The sequence below is a fragment of the Babylonia areolata genome, chromosome 3 (genome assembly GCF_041734735.1).
Source record: "Babylonia areolata isolate BAREFJ2019XMU chromosome 3, ASM4173473v1, whole genome shotgun sequence".
In the NCBI taxonomy this organism is placed as follows: domain Eukaryota; kingdom Metazoa; phylum Mollusca; class Gastropoda; order Neogastropoda; family Buccinidae; genus Babylonia; species Babylonia areolata.
In genome coordinates, this window is record NC_134878.1 from 30463338 (window position 1) to 30486084 (window position 22747).

Genomic DNA, 22747 nt, shown 5'->3' on the forward strand with positions numbered 1-22747 from the left:
TAGAGGTATGTATTGCTGACTGTGACACTACTTTGCTTATTGTTTATTTTATTTGATGCTCTTAAAGACTTGTTGAATTGGAAGGGTTTGAAAAAAAGTCCCTTATCTTTAACATTTTTAATGAAAGCTTTTGCAATTGGTATTTTCATTCTGTGACTGTTTTGTTGGTGGGGTGATCTTGTCCATAGTGATTAGTGTGCTTGGATGTTTGCTCCTTTATCATCAGACAAATGAATGGAGACTGATATTGTCTGTGATCCTCATGGTGGAACTTGATCTGTGTGTTTGTAGAGGTGATGGACCTGGTGCTGTCAAATGACATGGGAAAAAACTTTGTGTTCAACAAGGCCAAAGGTCAAGTGATGAAGATGACAGGTGGTCTCTACCCAGCCCCCCTCAAGATTCTGGAGGTGGGTTCACTTCCTTGTTGGTGTTCGACCAGTTCTGGTGTTGGAGTGTCACAGGTATACTTCACTGTTGGTGTTCGACCAGTACTGGTGTGGGAGTGTCACAGGTATACTTCACTGTTGGTGTTCGACCAGTACTGGTGTGGGAGTGTCACAGGCATACTTCACTGTTGGTGTTCGACCAGTACTGGTGTGGGAGTGTCACAGGTATACTTCACTGCTGGTGTTCAACCAATACTGGTGTGGGAGTGTCACAGGTATACTTCACTGCTGGTGTTCAACCAGTACTGGTGTGGGAGTGTCACAGGTATACTTCACTGTTGGTGTTCGACCAGTACTGGTGTGGGAGTGTCACAAGTATACTTCACTGTTGGTGTTCAACCAGTACTGGTGTGGGAGTGTCACAGGTATACTTCACTGTTGGTGTTCGACCAGTACTGGTGTGGGAGTGTCACAGGTATACTTCACTGTTGGTGTTCGACCAGTACTGGTGTGGGAGTGTCACAGGTATACTTCACTGTTGGTGTTCAACCAGTACTGGTGTGGGAGTGTCATAGGTATACTTCACTGTTGGTGTTCAACCAGAACTGGTGTGGGAGTGTCACAGGTATACTTCACTGTTGGTGTTCAACCAGTACTGGTGTGGGAGTGTCACAGGTATACTTCACTGTTGGTGTTCAACCAGTACTGGTGTGGGAGTGTCACAGGTATACTTCACTGTTGGTGTTCAACCAGTACTGGTGTGGGAGTGTCACAGGTATACTTCACTGTTGGTGTTCAACCTTTTCTGGTGTGGGAGTGTCACAGGTATACTTCACTGTTGGTGTTCAACCAGTACTGGTGTGGGAGTGTCACAGGTATACTTCACTGTTGGTGTTCAACCTTTTCTGGTGTGGGAGTGTCACAGGTATACTTCACTGTTGGTGTTCAACCAGTACTGGTGTGGGAGTGTCACAGGTATACTTCACTGTTGGTGTTCAACCAGTACTGGTGTGGGAGTGTCACAGGTATACTTCACTGTTGGTGTTCAACCAGTACTGGTGTGGGAGTGTCACAGGTATACTTCACTGTTGGTGTTCAACCAGTACTGGTGTGGGAGTGTCACAGGTATACTTCACTGCTGGTGTTCAACCAGTACTGGTGTGGGTGTGTCACAGGTATACTTCACTGTTAGTGTTCAACCAGTTCTGGTGTTGGAGTGTCACAGGTATACTTCACTGTTGGTGTTCAACCAGTACTGGTGTGGGAGTGTCACAGGTATACTTCACTGTTGGTGTTCGACCAGTACTGGTGTTGGAGTGTCACAGGTATACTTCACTGTTGGTGTTCAACCAGTACTGGTGTGGGAGTGTCACAGGTATACTTCACTGTTGGTGTTCAACCAGTACTGGTGTGGGAGTGTCACAGGTATACTTCACTGTTGGTGTTCAACCAGTACTGGTGTGGGAGTGTCACAGGTATACTTCACTGTTGGTGTTCAACCAGTACTGGTGTGGGAGTGTCACAGGTATACTTCACTGTTGGTGTTCAACCTTTTCTGGTGTGGGAGTGTCACAGGTATACTTCACTGTTGGTGTTCAACCAGTACTGGTGTGGGAGTGTCACAGGTATACTTCACTGTTGGTGTTCAACCAGTACTGGTGTGGGAGTGTCACAGGTATACTTCACTGTTGGTGTTCAACCAGTACTGGTGTGGGAGTGTCACAGGTATACTTCACTGTTGGTGTTCGACCAGTTCTGGTGTTGGAGTGTCACAGGTATACTTCACTGTTGGTGTTCAACCAGTACTGGTGTGGGAGTGTCACAGGTATACTTCACTGTTGGTGTTCAACCTTTTCTGGTGTGGGAGTGTCACAGGAACAAGTAACGTTTGACAAACCATGTATAACCAATTTTTTGTTATGATGGCTCATATGATTAGCATTATTTTGTACACGTTATGTATATGTATATATATATATATATATATATATATATATATAGAGAGAGAGAGAGAGAGAGAGAGAGAGAGAGCTATACACATATACATGCACACATACATAAGGACGTGCCAGAGCAGAAACAGTTAACCATTCTCATGCAGTGTTCAGCAGTGAGTCAGGTTTTGAGGCCCTGTTCCGGCATGGTGTGTCCTTTGGAAAAGCACTTTACTCCACTTCACCCCCCCCCCCCCACTCCACTCAGATGTGAATGGGTAACTGACTTCGGTCAGGGAAGGTTGAAATAGTGGAAGGAGAGTTCCGGGCCCTGCCTTCCTGCGCAGAGTCCCGGAGCCAGTTGCATTGCTCGGACTTCCGGAAGAGCGTAGCATGGTCGTAACCCACTACTGACTGTGTGTAGTATGGGAACTGGTCAGTGGCGTAGTTTGGTCAACCTAGGCATTTAGTCACGTGTAACTGTCAAAAAAGTTGGAGCCAAGCAATGCAACTGGCACCTGGGGCACAGTTGACATGAATTCTCTCCCCTGATGGCTGAAAAAAAGGCAATGGGACATTAAACCTTAACCTGTGTTGCACTTCTCTTGTAGCAACCATGTATAACCAGTCTTTTAACATAATCAGAATTATCATTATATTACATACATTATGAATGAACATATATATACACACAGGTACTGACGTACAGGAACGTTGATGTGTCTAAAAACATATTTGTCTGTATACCAGGTTGTGCGTGCTGGAGTGGACAAGGGAAAGACCGCAGGGTACAAAGCAGAATCTGAGGTATGTGTGTGTGTGTTTGTGTTTGGGGGTACCTGTGTGTGCATGTGTGCATTCATATCTGTAGGTAGGGGTATGCGTGTGCATTACATATATGTTTGTGTGTGTGTGTGCAAATATGTGTTTCTGAATGTGTGTGTGTGCACATACATGTATGTGTGTATTGACATGTGTGTGTGCATGTGTGCATATATGTTTGTGTGAGTGTGTGTGCATACTTGCTTTTATGCATGTGTGTGAGAGTATGAAGTGTTTATGCACATGCTCATGTATGTGTTCACTTAAATATATATGTTTGTGCACCAGAGTAAAAGCCTTGCAATTTAGTCTGAGTGTTCCATGCATCAAACTATTTTAATTACACATACTTAACCGTGACCCACTAGCACAGACTCCGGCAGGGGTCTGACATTCCTGTCCTGTGCAAACTACTACCCGCCTGTGCGAAGAAAATGAAAGTAGCTACAGCCGATAACCTCCCAGAAGTAGGTAACCTCCCCTTTGCCCCCCTGACTAGCGCCCTCTTTTTCTGGCAGCCATTATGACTCATGTTCCTGTGGTCTTCATACGGTTAAGTTTTTTTTCGTATTTTCTGTCTGTCTGTTGATTCTCTGGCGTTCTTGTTTTTTGTCCAATTATGTCTCCAACCAGGTCACATAATTATATAGCTCGATTGGGCGATCGCGCTAAAATTAAGGCGCGATCGCAATTGATTTGCTGGCACTCTAGGGGACACGCTTGCCCATTCATGTGCACCCTGCCCCCCTTGTCCGGGGTGCCCGATCCAAGGGAGGCAACTCCTGCTTCGGCACCCTTGCCGGTGACCGCCGCAGTTATTTCCCTTGCACCGGCACTGCTCCTCGCCTGCAGTGCGGGTGCGTGCACGGTCCCACCAAGCTATGCGGTGATGACCCCATCTGCCACACCGCCGATTGCTGCTGTTTCCCATCCACTAATGGCGTCTCAGCAAGCTGCTCAACCAAACAATCAGCAACTCATTGCTAACTTGCTGCAGCAGTTATGCACCACTCTGCTTCCCGGTGCCACACCTTGCGCCTGCACCGCCCCTTGCCCACAGAGCAGGTACGTGCACGGCCCACTGAACTTCGGTTTCGTCTGCCCATCGCTTAATTCTGCTGTTACCCAGACTAATATCGGCACTTCCACGTTGGAGTGCCTCTTGATAACTCAATCCTGCCACTCGGCAGTGCTCGGGCCAATCTTGTCTATCCCTTTATCCATCAAAACACAACAGCTGAACGTCGGTCCTCTCGCAGGAGCTGTTCACAGGGTTAGACTGCCGTTCAGCTACAGGGGGATGCACAAGACGGACTTGTCACCCCCTCATCCACGATGCCCATAACACTGGATTATGGCGCCATCTCATGTGGCGCCATCATGCCACATGCCCTGACCGTCTCACGTCCGATGGCGACTGATTTGGGTAGGGACACCCAGGGCACTAAGGGACATTATATTTATTCCCCTTGCTGCCGTATTCGCCTGTGTTGGTTACGGTGGCATCGAACCACGGACTCTCGCACGCAGCATGACACTCCTCCCTCTACAGCGAGGAAACGTCATACCAGGGGATATGTGCTCCAAAGACACCATCCTTTTTGCCGATTATTGGCGCCAAGTGAGGCAACTCCGCATTTGTAAACTAGGTGGTTGACGCTGTAGTTACTTCCCTTCTGCCTACACAGCACGTCACTCCTTTCTACATGCCACACTCAGGTAGAGAAGCCACCAAGCCTTCCAAATGCCCCTTTGTGATGGTACCTACCTGGGCAATTACACAGCCCTGTCCCAGAGACACCAGGGACCCCAAGCCTCTTGTTGCCAAATGTCGGCCATTCTGTGCATAGGCAACATACCAGTGCTGTCATTTTTTGGCACCTCCCGAAACCTGGAGGGGGTCAGGCTGGTGTTCTCCTGACCCACTCCCGGGAGGGTCACTACCTTGTCGTGGTCGGGAGGCTTAGTGGCCAGTGATCGAGCGAGCTATGTCGGCGGGGGCATCAGTGCTTCTTGGGGTTTGGTGCTCTGGTCCCAGGTCTTAATTGACAGCCTACATAGCCATCGTAGCTGTTAGGGCTGAATAAGTGGTGGTTTTGTACTGATGCCCCTGATAGGGCTTCCCATGCCGAACAGGTCGTGAGTGAGGCCCAAACTAAACGTGACCCACTGTCCCTTTCGCTATTCTTTGTTCTTCTTTTTACCGCCTCTTTTCTGTCCTCAGCTCCCCATCAAGCCTTCTTTTCCACATTCTTTTTTTTCTCTGCGGCCTTCTTTAGGCCCGCCGTGTTTGCCGTGCGGCGCGACCTGTGATGGAGGGGAATGAGATCCTGGGGATTGAGAGAGCACGCTGCTCTCAACACATCCCTTTGGCTCGGACCTCTCCTAAGACAGGCGGCACACATTGGCCCGTGTGTGTCAATCGGCTACCCCTTCGTGGGGCTGGGTCAAGACTGGCAGTTTAGTGGCTGACGAAGGTAACCCCCGTAGTGCTCGGCTCTCTGTCCCCGGGAGCTGGGCATGATCGGGGGGGAGCACGTTGGAGCTGGGCTGCTGGTTGTATATCCCTCCCGAAACCTGGAAGGGGTCAAGCTGGTGTTCCCTTGACCCTGGCCCCTAAGTTGGACCCCATGGTGGGTGGGTAAGGGAGGGATGAATTCACATTTTTCTTTCAACATGAATCCTAAACAAATACACCCCCCCAAACTCGGAAAAAGACGACGACAGGGAACGGACGACTCAGACTCTGAGTCGGAGGTCGTCGAGACCTCTGGTTTTTGGCCATCATGGCTAGTGATGGAGGGCGCTGATGACGACAAGCCCTTGTCAGCTCTCAGCCCCTTCGCTGTCCAGAAGGGCTTTCAGTGCCTGGCAGGATCGCTCAGATCCATCAAGAGGCTGAGGAGCGGAGCGTTTTTAGTACAGACAGAATCCAAAAGACAGACACAGCTCCTTCTGAAGGCGACCACTTTCGTGGATAGGGCAGTGAAGATTTCCCCTCACAAAGGTCTCAACTGCTCTAAGGGAGTCATCAGATGCCCGGAGTTGAAAGGTGTGTCTGAGGCCGAGATCAAGAGCGAACTGTCCTCTCAGGGAGTGACCGATGTGTACAGGGTGACGGTGAGGAAGGGGTCGGACAGAGTCCCGACCAACACTTTCTTCCTCACCTTCTGCTGCCCGGATGTCCCCAAGGACATTCGGGTCGGATACCTGCTAGTTAATGTCAGCCTGTACGTACCGTCCCCTCTGAGATGCTTTAAGTGTCAGAAATTCGGACACGTGAGAGACAGATGTAAGGAGGAAGAGGCGTGTGGCACCTGTTCGAAGGCGGCGCACCAGGGCGATTGCGTCAGTGCAGCCCTGTGTGCGAACTGCGGAGGTGGCCACCCGTCCTCATCGAAGGACTGCCCCGCCTGGAAGAAAGAAAAACAAATTCAGAAAGTCAAGACAGAACAGAAAATTTCCTTCTTTGAGGCAAGGAAACAGGTGGAGGCCGCGTCGCCTAGGACGTCGTATGCCTCTGTCGTCAGATCCGGGACGGTGGACGTCGCAGTCCAGACGACGTCCACAGGAACGCAGACGGACGACTTAACCGCCTCGTCGGAACCGTCGGCCTTGGGTGGAGGCGCTGTGTCCACCCCTTCCCATCCTGCGCGGCAGTCCTCAGGGGCTGCTGGGCGGGAGAGAAAAGCCTCGGGCGGAGGCACGTTGTCCGCCTCCCGCCCCACCCCACCCCCCGGCCCCCCTCGCCCCGCCTCTCGTCTGCCTGGCCCTCGGGCTGGCGGAAGTGGCCGGAAGCCCCCCGCACCTCCAAAACTCAAGGAGGGGAGGGCTGCGGCCATGGCGGGATCGGGAGGGGCCGAGGTGGTGGATATTCCGACCCGGTCGGAACCCGAAAAATTTATGTCAAAGAACAAATATTCCATCCTGGCGGACCTTGAGCCACCGCAAGTGGAGGAGCAGGGGGTAGCGATGGAATAGGCTGCTGCTTTATTTTTTTTAAAAAAAAAACCTTTTTAATGGCAGTGATCCACTGGAATATCCGGGGATTCTATGCCAACTTCCAGGAACTCCAGCTGCTTTGTCGTGCTTTGAAACCTTCAGTGCTGGCACTGCAGGAGACTCTGCAAAGAGATGGCAAGGTTTTATCTCTCTCTGGTTTCAACTCCGTTTTTAAACCCGCTCAACCGAAGCAAGAGGGGTTGACGGGAGGTGTCGCTCTTTTTATTCGAAAGTCCCTTTTATACAGTACAGTTCTTTTAAGCACCCCTTTACAGGCGGTGGCAGTCAGAGTCACGCTCGAGAAAACCATCACTGTCTGCTCTCTCTACCTTCCCCCTTCCGTCCGTGTTCTGAGGCAGGACCTCATGAACCTGGTCGACCAGCTCCCACGTCCGTTTTTACTGTTGGGCGACTTCAACGGACACTCCCCGCTCTGGGGAAGTGAGATGACATCGGCCCGAGGTCTTCTCTTAGAAAACCTTCTCTCTGACATGGACTTGTGCTGTCTTAACGACAAGTCTCCCACTTACCTGCATCTGTCCTCTGGAAAGCTCTCGTGTTTAGATCTGTCGGTCTGCGATCCATCGTTGGTCCTGGACTACGAGTGGAAAGTGCACGACGATCTGCACGGGAGTGACCACTTTCCTGTCGTCCTCCGCCCCACAGATGGAGAAGGTGACTCTCTGCCTGACCGCCTGTACTACGACAAAGCAGACTGGAGTTTTTTTACCACCAAGATAAGAGCGGAGCTGCAGGAAGAAACAGTATTGAAAAGCAAGGACCCTGCTGACGCTCTGACTCGGATCGTTTTAGATTGCGCCAAAGCAGCAGTCCCATCGTCTACCTCCAAGCCTCAGGTCCCTAGAACGCCCTGGTTCAACGCGGAATGTCGGGAGGCCCGCAAGTCTCGGAAGAGAGCGCAGCGACGCGTCTTTCGGAGACCGGAGTCCGATAGCGTTCGAACCCATCAACAGCTGAGGGCGAAAGCCAGGTATGTTTTTAAAAAGAGCCAGAGGAAGTCTTGGAGAGATTTCTGCTCTTCCTTAACCTCCAACACACCCAAGAAGAAAGTGTGGAGGGTTTTAAAAAGAATTAAGGGCAAAAACGCATGCCCGACCTTCCACCATCTTAAACTTTCAGACGCTCTGGTCACAGAGAAGAAAGCAGTTGCCAATTTGCTTGCCTCCACAATAGAACAGAACTCGAGATCTGCTAACAAATCTGCTCGCTTTCTTAAAACCAAAAACCTGTCAGAAAAAACACCATGTAACTTCTTTTCCGACAACACAGAGAATTACAACCTTCCTTTCACAATGAACGAACTTAAATCTGCCCTTCAGACCTGTACGGATTCCTGTCCAGGAATGGACGAAGTCCATTATAAACTCCTAAAGCACCTTCCCCAAACCTGTCTGGACACCCTGCTTAAAGTTTATAACCACATCTGGGTCACAGGCTTCTTTCCACCCTCCTGGCGGAAAGCCCTCATAATCCCGCTGCCGAAACCGGGAAAAGACCCCTCGAACCCCTCCAACTACCGCCCAATTGCACTGACCAGCTGCGTCTGCAAACTGATGGAGAAGATGGTCAACGGTAGACTGATGTGGAAACTAGAGACCGACGGCCTTCTGGCGAAGGAACAGTGCGGTTTCCGCAAGCATCGCTCTACCGTTGACCATCTGGTTCGTCTGGAAACCACGATAAGAAATGCTTTCGTCAACAAACAACATGTGGTGGCCATATTTTTTGACCTGGAGAAAGCTTACGATACCACGTGGAAATTTGGTATTCTTTCCGACTTGCACAAGCTCGGCTTCCGAGGACACCTGCCTCAGTTTATCCACAATTTTTTACAAGACAGACAATTCCAGGTGAGAGTCGGCACCACCCTGTCCGACATTCACGAGCAGGAGCTGGGTGTCCCGCAGGGGAGCATCCTGTCGCCTGCTCTGTTCAGTATCAAAATTAATGACATCGTTCAATCCGTTCAGAAAGGATCGGACAGCTCGCTGTTCGTGGATGATTTTGCTTTATATGCAACCGGCAGCACGTATGCCAGCATCCAGCGACGGCTTCAGCTCTGCGTCAACAAAATCCAGTGTTGGGCAGAGGAGAATGGCTTCACATTTTCGTCCTCCAAAACTGAATGCATCCACTTTCATAATTTTCGCCAATTCTATCAGGACCCTGAAATCCGTCTGGGAACATCCACCATCCCGGCGGTCAAGGAAGCCAGATTTCTAGGGGTCGTCTTCGATCAGAAGCTGAATTTTCTCAGCCACATTAAACAGCTGAAAATATCTTGCCTAAAAGCCCTGAACATCATCCGAGTTGTGGCACACACAAACTGGGGTGCTGATAAGAGGACTCTCTTGCACCTCTACAGAGCCCTGGTCCGGTCCAAACTGGATTATGGAAGTGTTGTATACGGCTCGGCCAGACCGTCCTACCTGAAACTGTTGGACCCTGTACACCACCAAGGGCTCCGTCTCAGCTTGGGTGCTTTCCGCACCACCCCTGTGCACAGCCTGTATGCAGAGGCGGGGGAACCACCTCTTTCCAACCGCAGACTGAAGCTGACCCTGAACTATTATTTGAAATTGTTTTCGGAACCTACAAACCCTGCTTACGATGCTGTATTCAACAACCCTTTCGATAAGAAATTTACAGACAACCCAAACTGCATACCTCCTCTCGGACTCCGCATTCAGCCGCACTTGGAAAATGCCGATCTGGATGTCGGTGGCATCTCAGATTTCTCTAAGTTCCCTAACAGCCCCCCGTGGACCTTTACAACACCTGAGGTCCGATTCGATCTGGCCTCGTACCGTAAGGACACCACCAGCTCTCTGGCCTACAGAACCTACTTTTCGGAACTGTGCCACAAATTCCCCACCTTTCAAGGCATCTTCACTGACGGTTCCAAGTCAGAGGACGGAGTCGCCGCATCTGCGTTCTGTCCCGCCTTTCCTGACCGGCCCTCAACGGAACACATCCTGTCTGACAGCTCGGTATACACCGCGGAACTGACTGCACTGGTCCTGGGGTTAAAAATGGTTCTCTCTTCCAAACAGAAGAGATTCATGATCTTTTCCGACTCCTTATCAGCCCTGGAGGCGATCGCCTGCAGGAATATCACTCATCCCAAACTGCTGGAATTTTATGAAACTTTTACTCTCGCAACGAAGAAAGGATACGAGGTTGTGTTGGCCTGGGTTCCCGGACATGTTGGCATTCGTGGTAACGAAAGGGCGGACCTGCTGGCCAGGAACGCTGTAAAGAAAGAATTGTCCAGATCCTTGGTACCCTATACAGACATGAAGCGGAAGGTCAATTCTTACGTTAAAGATCTTTGGCAAGAGAAATGGAACACCCAGATAGACAACAAGCTCTTCCAGATCCGTCCGGACCTGGGGGAGACCCTCCCTTCGGGGGTGAAGAACAGAAAGGAGGAATCTGTGCTGTGCAGACTGCGTACGGGGCACACTTTTTTTACTCATTCTTACTTGTTGAAGGGGGAGGAGGCCCCTCGATGCGTTCCCTGTGACGAGCCTCTCACCGTGAAACACGTGCTCCTTGACTGTTGGGATCTGCATGACGTTAGACGCAGACATTACACGGCGGTTTCTTTGAAGACTTTGTTTCGTGATGTCCCTCCGTGGGCGCTGATGGACTTCTTAAAAGAAGTGAACCTTTTTAACCAGATTTGAAGGTTTTAAACTATGGAAGTTTTTTTTTAAACTTTGGAGTGGAAAGTTTGAAGTGGTGACTCGTTTTAATTGGTTGTTTTTTTAGCCTTGTAGTAGTAATTGACGCGGCGATAGCCTTGAGATGGCCTTAGTGGTCGGCGAGGCTCTAAGCACCATAATTTCATTTCATTTCATTTTTTGGCAGCGACAAAAAAGTGGCGGGGGGAGCGCCCATCACCTGTCAGCTCGCATGGAGGAGCTCTACAGATCTGGCTGTCATGCTTAAGGCAAGCCCAACATGGTGGGCTACCTCTATCTCATGCCACAGTTTCCTTCAAACACATATATCACTTCCACTATCGGCCACAACCGATGTGGAATCATCAGATCAAACCACATGTGCACCTCCTTGCATTGATGCTCAACCGCACTCAAGTGAGACAACCCTATAGGGTATGTGTTTTCTTCCCTACCTTGGATTCGAAGGGCTCTCAGTAAAGTGTAGATTCAACACACTGACCTGATTTTCTTTGCGCTGCATTTATCAGCACAGCTGTGGTCCACAGACCTCTCCCACGATACAGCTGTGGACCTCAGTCTTCTTTGCCTGCACCAATATCCTTAGGTGACACAGTACACTCTACCTTCATCGAATTCTACTTGAGGGACATCTATCGCTTTAGGGATGATGGCTCCAGAGGCGTTGCCTCTGCAGTGGTCACACAACAGGCCATCGCAGTGCACTGGCGATAGAACAGACGAGCCCTCCACCTTGTTGTGCCATTCTGTACTAATGGGTCATGGTTAAGTATGTGTAATTAAAAGGAAATTTTCTACTTAAAATTACGTTTAAGTAACATACTTACCGTGACCCACATTTAGGACCCTCCCGTTCCTCCCCGCTTTCTGTTCTGCCTGCACACTGCACTGGTTGCGGCGATTTGCCGTAAAAAGAGGGTGCTAGTCAGGAGGGGCAAAGGGGAGGTTACCTACTTCCGGGAGGTTATCGGCTGTAGCTACTTTTGTTTTCTCCGCATAGGCGGATAGTAGTTAGCACAGGACAGGAATGTCAGACCCCTGCCGGTGTCTGTGCTAGTGGGTCATGGTAAGTTTGTTACTTAAACGTAATTTTAGGTAGAAAATTTCCTTGATTTTCCCTATTTGACTGTTGTTGTAAGCTGACAGTGTTATACATTGAGAATATGTCGGGAAATCTGTATTGCATGATCTTTTTGCCTGTTTTGTGATTGTCAAAGGCTGGTGGAGGGATGTACAAAGGAGAGTGATGTTTCCCTTATTGTTTTGACAGTGCATGATTGATTGTTGTGTCAGGGGTTTGCTGAACTGGGGATGACACCCCACTTCAGAGCCTTGGTCGGCTTGTACCACGGACAGACTGCCTGCAAGACGAATCCACTTGGACAGCCACAGAGACCTGTGCAGTGAGTGAGGGAGGAGAGGAAATCCTTTTGGGGCAGAGTCTGCTGCCTCACTTTGAAATATTTTGTGTGGTTTGCGAACAGAAGTGTGTGTGTGGCACGTGCTCTGATGCATGCATATAAACACGTACATGTGCATATACAGACAAACATGTATGCACATACGCATGCGTCATACTGATGCATAGACATGTGCACTCTCACAAGATGCACAGTGATAAAACTGATAGACATAGAGACACACACCTGCCCTCATGTATTTGCACACAAACACATGTGCATGTGCAAACACACATTTCTTAACAACAGTGATTGTAATTATGGTGAAAATTAGCATTTAAAGGAAATGGTCATGGAAAGAAAGTTGTAGAGAGAGTTGATTGAGAGGACAATATGGTGCATAGCATCTTCATGAAGCAAAACAGACAACAAAAATAAAACAAAGGGAGAGAGAATGGTTCACATTTCTTGTAGTGTACTGAATGAAAAAAAGAAAGAAAAACTTTACCAAAGACAAAAAACATTTCAACTATTCTCCAAAGTTTGTGGCAGTGATTCTCACCTTTTATGAACTCCATCTAGGAGCACTCTCAGCTGTCCAGGCACAAGACAAACACAGCAGGAGTGCTTTAGCTATTCAGTTATACAAAGCTGGCATTCACTGCATTTTTCACTCCTACAACAACACTCACTTCTTTCGAAACAAATCCAAAAACATTGATTTTCAAGCAGTGTCTACATAAAAGCCACTCTACTCCATATCTGTTCTCTATGGATCAACATCGTCTTCCATATGTGTTTGTGTATGTATGTGCGTGTGTATATGTGTGTTTGCGTGCTTTGTATTTGACTGATATGTTATTGTAAGTGCTTTGAGATGTTTCAAAGTGCTACATGTTTATTATCATTATCAAGACACCAGTCTAGCTTCCAGATGTCAGACCTGTTCGTTTCAGCTGATGAAGCCTTGAGAGCAGATACAAAGTCTGCGACGGCAAAAGGCTACCATGAATTATCATTATTTCTTTTTTTTTTTCACGGTGTATTTCGATGTGTTGTTTTCCTCCTATTCTTTACTTCAACCTTCATGGGCGACTTTGGGAAATCATTGAATTGTGACTTTTCCTAGCTATACGATGAAGGACACTGCGAAACAATGATTGCTGTCTCCTTTCTTTTCCTATGTTTCCTTTCTTACTTTAAGTGGATGGATTTTGCACAGTTTCTGTGCATTGAAATAACAGATATTTTCTTAAGACTTAATCCAATGTGTCTGTCATCTGACCATGTAATCGTGTCTCATGCTGTTTTTATATAGTAAGATTACATCATTTCTGCTTGCTTTTACATAAGTCTGCAACATTTCTGGTCATTTCCACATGGGACGAAGACTGCACAGTTCCTGGTCATTTTCACTTTAATAATAATAATGATAATAAAATGTAGGCTTATATAGTGCAGTACCCCCATCTCACACGGGGCTCACCGCGCTTCACAACAACAAAAAAAAATTAAATTTAAGACTAAGTGTTGTAAAATATGCACAAAGTCTTCAAAATTTAACATGACAATGGCTAAAATATGCATATGTAAGACTGACATGATAAAATATATATATATATATATACACACACATACATATACATACACATACATATACACACACACATATACACATATATAATGTACACACACACACACACACACACACACACACACACACACATATATATATATATATAATATGTTTATTTATACATACACATACACATACATATACACACACAGACATATGTATGTGGATGGGTGTCAATCTAAAAAAGTCAACCCCACAAAGAGCACAGAATTATATACGTCGTTTGTATCAGTCTGATCTCGATAACATTGGTAACTATATGCTTGAAAATGGTCTAGCTTTGTCGACTGAAAAAACATGTATGATGTTGTTTAATTCAGGTGGTAACCCATCTAGCACACCCATTTTTAAATTACTTGGTGACGTCATTGATTATAAACAGGTAGTGAAGTTTTTAGGCGTTTATCTTACTTCAAAGCTGACATGGAACATTCACTTTGATTACATCTTAACAAAGGCAAGGAAAAGTATCAATTTTATGAAAATTATAAGCCGCTTACCCTGGGGAATGGATACAAAAACATTGATTCATCTTGCCATGGCCCTTGTAAGATCTAAGATAACCTATGCACAAGAAATATTTTTCAGTGCACCTAAATATCTATTACAAAAGATTCAAAGTGTAGACTGTAAGGCTATCAAAATTGCCCTCGGAGTGCCCTCTCATGCATCCAATCAGGAAACATACAAAACAGCCGGAATTCTTCCCTTAAATGAACATCGTGAGTTAGCAACAGCAAAATTCGCTGTGAGGTACACTTCAATGACAAAAAATTTCATTGCTGATGAACTGACAGTAAGATCAGACATTGATTTTCCTAAAAGAGCTAAAGCCATCTCATCACAAGAAACAGTTGCAACTTACATTTCAAATCTGTTAAAAGAATCTGAAGTTAACATGAAAGAGTTAGCTGCAAAACCACATCATTCTCCTGTTCCTTTTTGGGAAATGTTGAAAGCGGATTTTGATATCACTTATTCTGAAACAAAAAAGGAAGAAAACATCAATATCACGACAAGTACTGCCAGAATTCATATAACAGAAAAATATCAGAATCATCTCCATGTATTTACAGATGGATCTGTTCTTGATGACAAAAACGCTGGTGCGGCTTTCTATATTCCTGTCTTTAAAGTTGAAAAATCTTACTTTATTGGAAAACACCTTTCCATATTCACAGCCGAGCTAATTGCTATTATACAAGCTCTGAACTACTTAGTGAGCCATCAAATAGTTTTCTCGAAAATAGCATTCTTTGTTGATTCCAAATCAGTACTTTATGCTCTAGAACTATTCAGCCTTGAAACAAGACCTGACTTAGTTATTGAGGCAAATCATTTGGTACATTGTTTAAGGATTAAAGGGACTGAGGTCAGTTTTTGTTGGGTGCCTTCTCATGTGGGCATTCTTGGCAATGAAATTGTTGATAAAGCAGCTAAAAGAGGAGCGCAAGATTCAGAAAAATCGACAAAAATACATGTCCGTCTCTCCGTAAAAGAGGCATACACTTTGTTAGAAAAATCAGCATGGGGTCGATTTCATAACCGATGGAAGTTAAAGTTTTTAAACCATAAAGGAACATTATTCCCCGAGAATATTATTAAAGAAAAGATACCGAATCCATCAGCTTGCTATACAAGATTAATAACCTCTACTTTCTTCCGTATAAAACTTGATGCGCTGAAGATAAAGTATAGTAAAAATGTTACATGCATCTGTGGTAAGCAGTTCAGCTTGCATCATTGTTTGTTTCACTGCCAGCAGTTACGTACCTTCTTGCCCAAGTATTTCAAAGAGAATAATAATTCTGCAGATGATTTTTGTAAAGTTATTTCCGACGAGGTTCTTATGGTCGAACTTTCACAGGCATTAGTTCATAGCCCTATTTCTACATTCCTTTAATGCACTTCAGAATTGTGTTAATGGTTTCTGATTATTTAAATTATTATTATTGAATTGTTACTGTTAAATGTAATAGCATGTTAGTTATACCCCATGCCCCCACCCCACCCCACCCCACCCCTTTAATTTTTTTTTTTTTTTTTTTTAACGTCTAATATCACTAATAGTGAAAAGACGCTAAACAAAAGAACACACACAGACACACACACACACACAGACACACACACACACACACACACACACACTTTAGATGGCAACATTTCTTTTCATATCTACATAGCAGCATTTCTGCTTGTCTTTAATTTAGACTGTTTCATTGCTGGCCATTTCTAATCAAGACTGCATGATGTCTGGTCGCTTCTTGGACTTGCCTGGCCCAAAGTTTGGGACCTATCTGGGACACACTTCAGTCCACTGTCTGGGACTTCTACGTAGTATTGCATCATTCCTTGTCATGTATACAAAGAATTGCATTGTTTCTGGTCATTTCCACATGTAAATGATGCATTTCTGATCCAAGGTTCGTAGGGTCCTTTCAAGTCCTTTTAAGTCCTTAGGAATTGGATTTTGGTCAAAAGGCCTTTTAAGTGCTTTGATTCAGCAAGTTGGTCCTTTTAACTCATCAGGAGGTCCTTTTAATTTTTGAAAGGTACTGTTAAGTCCTGTTTTATGAAGAGAAAGAGACTTGAGAACGAAACTGAAACACCTTCGACACCAAAACCGCAAGTTGCAAAGCGCGTTGAAAGATGCCGACGCGATCGTCTGAAACTCAGTACTTACTGTAGGAGGATACAGCCTATAGGCCTAGGCCCTAACAGTAGTGCGCTTTCTGCTCGGTGGCAGACGCGAAGCGTGGTACAGTGGCTGTGAGTCACGCCTGCTGCTGCTGCTTTGCTTAGGCCTAGCCTACAGTGACGTGAATTGCAAAGACTAAATACGACAGTCAAATGGGATTAGCTGTTCTTCCGTTTATGAGAGGTAAGTGTCTGCTGTTCTGCATGTCAAATAGATTGGGGTGTACTGTAAAGTCATGTCGGCAAAGGTCCTTTTAAACTGATTTGAGGTCCTTATAAAGTCCTTTAAAGGTCCTTTTTTGGCTTCATGCCCACCACCTGGGAACCCTGTGATCGTTTTTATGTAAGACCGCAACATTTCTGGTCATTTGTACTTGTAGAGTGTGGCAATGCTGGTCATTCCTACTTGCAGCTGAGGCATTTCTGATTGTTCTCATAACATTAGTACATGGGAGTGCAGCATTTCTGATCATTTTAACATTAGACTGCATCAGTGCTAGTTACTTCTAGGATGTAGCTGGCACACAATTTATGACTCATCTGATCTGGGACCCAGTTTGGCCCACTATATGGAAGTTCTATGTAGGACTGCATCACTTCAGATCATTTCTACATGGGACTGAGGCATTTCTGATCATTTTTTATATAAGATTGCATCGGTTTTGGTCATTTCTTGGCCGAAGCTGGCCCACAATTTGAGACCCATCTGGGACCTACTTTGACAGGCTGCCTGGGAATCCTATGGATTTATGTAAAACTGCATTATTCCTGGTCATGTTGACGTAAGATTACATCATGTTCTGGTCATTTTTATGTAAAATTACATTATTTCTGGTAATTCATACATGGGACAGAGGCATTTCTGATTGTGTTTTGGTGTTTTTTTGTGTGCTTTTTCTTCTTTTTTTTTTTTTTTACACAAGATTGCACAATTTTTTATTTAAAAAAAAAAAAATTCTTGGATGAAGCTGGCCCACAATCTTGGACCCATCTTGGTCTCACTTTGGTCTGCTGACTGGGAGTTGTACATTTTTCGGTTGTTCTGTGTGTGTGTGTGTGTGTGTCTGTGTGTCCGTGGTAGACTTTAATATTGACATTTTCTCTGCAACTACTTTGTCAGTTGACACCAAATTTGGCATAAAAATAGGAAAAATTCAGTTCTTTCCAGTCATCTTGTTTAAAACAATATTGCACCTCTGGGATGGGCACAAAAAAATAAAGAATGAAGCCTAATTGTATGCAAACTGCATTTACTGTTATATATATATATTTTTTGTATTGTCTAAACTTGGCACTTTGATCTGATATTCTGACCCAACAACAAGAGCAGTCATTATCATCATTTTTTGTTCAAACAGGAACTTCTTTTGCTAAGCATGGAAGTTTTATTTATTTTGCAAACGTTTTGGTGCAGATAGTAAAAAAGGGAAATTACTCTGTAATTAATGCTAGGGGAGTTAATTTGCTTTAAACTGATCTTTCTCATCTTAAACATTACATTTTGAAATTATACTCAATACATAAAAAGCTTGGATTTTTTTAAAAGTGTATCACAAGTGAGTCTTGAAGGCTTTGCCTCTCTTGTTACATGAATGCATTATATGTGTGCATAAAAATGCATCATTTTTGGTTACTTTTAGGACAAAGATGGCCCACAATTTGGGACACATCTGGGACCCACTTGGGTCTGTTGTCCGGGAGTTGTACATTTTTATGTAAAACTGCATTATTTTTTATCATTTCTTTGTACAGATGGTATCATTTTCTGATCATTTTATACATACGATTCCATCATTTTTTTTCTGTCCATTTTTACATAAGATTGCATCATTTTCTGATCATTTCTACATGGGAATGAGACATTTTCTGATCGTGGGCCGTGTTGCAGGACACTGGGTGTGCTGGGGGCAGGCCTGATGGGAGCAGGTGTTGCTCAGGTGAGCATCGACAAAGGTATGCAGGTGCTGTTGAAAGACATGAGCATTGAGGGTTTGGCCCGGGGACAGGACCAGGTGCAGAAAGGACTGGATTCACAGGTCAAGCGCAAGAAGATCACCAGGTAAGGGGAAAGGGGGACCACCAGGTAAGGTAAGAAGGGATCACCAGGTAAGGGGAGAAGGGGGATTACTAGGAAAGGGGGATCACCAGGTAAGGAAGGTAAAGGGAGAAGGGGGATAAAGGGAAGAAGGGGGGTCACCAGGTAAGGGGAAAGGGGGATCACTAGGTAAAGGGGGATCACCAGGTAAGGGGAAAGGGGGATCACCAGGTAAAGGGGGATCACCAGGAAAGGGGAGAAGGGGAGTCACCAGGTAAAGGGGGATCACCAGGTAAGGGGAGAAGGGGGATAAAGGGAAGAAGGGGGGTCACCAGGTAAGGGGAGAAGGGGGTCACCAGGTAAAGGGGGATCACCAGGTAAGGGGAAAGGGGGATCACCAGGTAAAGGGGGATCACCAGGAAAGGGGAGAAGGGGAGTCACCAGGTAAAGGGGGATCACCAGGTAAGGGGAAAGGGGGATAAAGGGAAGAAGGGGGGTCACCAGGTAAGGGGAGAAGGGGGGTCACCAGGTAAAGGGGGGTCACCAGGTAAGGGGAGAAGGGGAGTCACCAGGTAAAGGGGGATCACCGGGAAAGGGGGATAAAGGGAAGAAGGGGGGTCACCAGGTAAGGGGAGAAGGGGGATCACCAGGTAAAGGGGGATCACCAGGAAAGGGGAGAAGGGGGGATCACCAGGTAAAGGGGGATCACCAGGAAAGGGGAGAAGGGGAGTCACCAGGTAAAGGGGGGTCACCAGGTAAGGGGAGAAGGGGGATAAAGGGAAGAAAGGGGGGTCACCAGGTAAGGGGAGAAGGGGGATAAAGGGAAGAAAGGGGGGTCACCAGGTAAGGGGAGAAGGGGGATAAAAGGAAGAAGGGGGGTCACCAGGTAAGGGGAGAAGGGGGGTCACCAGGTAAGGGGAGAAGGGGGATAAAGGGGAGAAGGGGGGTCACCAGGTAAGGGGAGAAGGGGGATAAAGGGAAGAAGGGGGGTCACCAGGTAAGGGGAGAAGGGGGATAAAGGGAAGAAGGGGGGTCACCAGGTAGGGGGAGAAGGGGGATAAAGGGAAGAAGGGGGGTCACCAGGTAAGGGGAGAAAGGGGATAAAGGGAAGAAGGGGGGTCACCAGGTAAGGGGAGAAGGGGGATAAAGGGGAGAAGGGGAATCACCAGATAAGAGAAGAAGGGGGATCACCAGGAAAGGGGAGAAGGGGAACCACCAGATAAGGGAAGAAGGGGGACCACCAGATAAGGGAAGAAGGGGGACCACCAGATAAGGGGAGAAGGGGAATCACCAGGAAAGGGGAGAAGGGGGACCACCAGATAAGGGGAGAAGGGGGACCACCAGATAAGGGAAGAAGGGGGACCACCAGATAAGGGGAGAAGGGGAATCACCAGGAAAGGGGAGAAGGGGGACCACCAGATAAGGGGAGAAGGGGAATCACCAGGAAAGGGGAGAAGGGGGATCACCAGGAAAGGGGAGAAGGGGGACCACCAGATAAGGGGAGAAGGGGAATCACCAGGAAAGGGGAGAAGGGGAATCACCAGATAAGGGGAGAAGGGGAATCACCAGGAAAGGGGAGAAGGGGGATCACCAGATAAGGGGAGAAGGGGAATCACCAGGTAAGGGAAGAAGGGGGATCACCAGGAAAGGGGAGAAGGGGGACCACCAGGAAAGGGGAGAAGGGGGATCACTAGGAAAGGGGAGAAGGGGAATCACCAGATAAGGGGAGAAGGGGGATCACAAGGAAAGGGGAGAAGGGGAATCACCAGATAAGGGAAGAAGGGGGATCACTAGGAAAGGGGAGAAGGGGGATCACTAGGAAAGGGGAGAAGGGGGATCACTAGGAAAGGGGAGAAGGGGGATCACCAGATAAGGGGAGAAGGGGGACCACCAGATAAGGGGAGAAGGGGGGTCACCAGGTAAGGGGAGAAGGGGAATCACCAGATAAGGGAAGAAGGGGGATCACTAGGAAAGGGGAGAAGGGGGATCACTAGGAAAGGGGAGAAGGGGGATCACCAGATAAGGGGAGAAGGGGGACCACCAGATAAGGGGAGAAGGGGGGTCACCAGGTAAGGGGAGAAGGGGGATAAAGGGAAGAAGGGGGATCACCAGGTAAGGGGAGAAGGGGGATAAAGGGAAGAAGGGGGGTCACCAGGTAAGGGGATAAAGGGGAGAAGGGGGGTCACCAGGTAAGGGGAGAAGGGGGATAAAGGGGAGAAGGGGGACCACCAGGTAAGGAAGAAGGGGGTTCACCAGGAAAGGGGAGAAGGGGGATCACTAGGAAAGGGGAGAAGGGGGTTCACCAGGAAAGGGGAGAAGGGGGATCACTAGGAAAGGGGAGAAGGGGGATCACCAGATAAGGGGAGAAGGGGGATCACTAGGAAAGGGGAGAAGGGGAATCACCAGATAAGGGGAGAAGGGGGATCACCAGATAAGGGGAGAAGGGGGATCACTAGGAAAGGGGAGAAGGGGAATCACCAGATAAGGGGAGAAGGGGGATCACTAGGAAAGGGGAGAAGGGGAATCACCAGATAAGGGGAGAAGGGGGATCACTTGGAAAGGGGAGAAGGGGGATCACCAGGTAAGGGGAGAAGGGGGATCACCAGGTAAGAGGAGAAGGGGAATCACTAGGAAAGGGGAGAAGGGGAATCACCAGGTAAGGGGAGAAGGGGGATCACCAGGTAAGGGAAGAAGGGGATTCACCAGGTAAGGGAAGAAGGGGAATCACCAGGTAAGGGAAGGTAAGGGGAGAAGGGGGATCACCAGATAAGGGGAGAAGGGGAATCACCAGGAAAGGGGAGAAGGGGGATAAAGGGGAGAAGGGGGATAAAGGGGAGAAGGGGGATCACCAGGTAAGGGAAGAAGGTTGAGCGGTGTGCCTGAGCACTGGACTGGCGTCAAATCCACCATCTCATTGAAGCAGTTTTCATGTTCCGACATACGCCTGAACCACAAAGAAAGGGAATTAACTTTTATGACATTTCTGGGTATGTCAACATGTAATCTGGAAGAAAAATACATCTTGTGTTTTGACTGGTTCATGGGGAACAGAATTTGAAAGTGATGGTGGTCTCTCGTTTGTCATTTATCAGATGGATTCCCCCGTCTCCTCGACGAAAGCGGTAGTACGTCGCAGGTCCTCCAGTCCTTCGTAGAGCTTCTGGGCCGCTGGGATTGGGTCGGGCCAAGTTTTCTCTCAGAGTGCTTGGTGGAGCGGGCAGGACTGCAGCAGATGTTCTGTTGTCTGGCTGCCTGTTCTGCAGGGGCACTGCTCTGTGCCGGAGTTTCGTGTATAGGTGGTGTTTCAGGCGGTTGTGGCCTGTCCTGAGCTTGAAAATGGCTACCTGCTCTCGACGAGTCAGCAGGTAGTACAGGTCTGCTCTGTTGTGGCGTGGATGCTGCTGCTTCCACTTGTTCTGCAGCTTGGCCTTAATGATGGTCCTGGAAGTGATGAATTGTGATGTATTGAAACAATTAACAAAGGGAACGAAGCTGATCAAGTACAGTGTATACTTACTGAAATTTGTGATGAATATGGATGGGTTTTAAAGTAAGGGTATGTACATGACTTGCTGTGACAGAACATTCGGTTTGTATTGTAGTTAATATCAGACTTGATGATTTGCCTATATATATATATATTATAAATAAACAGTAATTTCGTCTGATAACCCTTACAGTCAGTGTGACAGGTCAGCAGTCTTCAGATGGGATTCTTTATTTCTTCTTCTTCAGGATGATTTCAAGGTCTGCTTGAAAGTTGACTTTTGAGTGGGAAAGCCATTTCTCACTTTCATAATGCAGGATGTCTGAAACCTGCGTCCTTGTGTTTGGTTGCTTATTTGTATTTCTCTTTTTATCACAACAGATTTCTCTGTGTGAAATTCAGGCTGCTCTCCCCAGGGAGAGCGCGTTGCTATACTGAGAGCGCCACCCATTTTTTTGTATTTTTTCCTGAATGCAGTTTTATTTGTTTTTCCTATCGAAGTGGATTTTTCTACAGAATTTTGCCAGGAACAACTGTTTTGTTGCCGTGGGTTCTTTTACGTGCACTAAGTGCATGCTGCACACGGGACCTCGGTTTATCATCTCATCCGATTGACT

The 22747-nt window shown here is 47.0% G+C and overlaps 2 protein-coding genes across 4 annotated transcripts in view; both read left to right on the forward strand.

The window, feature by feature from the left end:
• Positions 1-22747, forward strand: part of LOC143279934 (trifunctional enzyme subunit alpha, mitochondrial-like) — a 53721-nt gene that overhangs the window by 17222 nt on the left and 13752 nt on the right. For all 3 annotated transcript variants that reach the window (XM_076584282.1, XM_076584280.1, XM_076584281.1), the window contains 4 exons: positions 292-410; positions 3074-3130; positions 12169-12278; positions 18497-18667. In XM_076584282.1, the coding sequence (XP_076440397.1) occupies positions 292-410; positions 3074-3130; positions 12169-12278; positions 18497-18667 (457 nt within the window). The remainder of the gene's footprint in view (positions 1-291; positions 411-3073; positions 3131-12168; positions 12279-18496; positions 18668-22747) is intronic.
• On the forward strand, positions 19403-20416 carry LOC143280215 (uncharacterized; the record flags this gene model as incomplete). The annotated part of the gene is made up of 2 exons (XM_076584848.1): positions 19403-19486; positions 20339-20416. Coding segments are annotated over 2 exons (162 nt in total), but the record flags the coding sequence as incomplete, so codon positions are not given.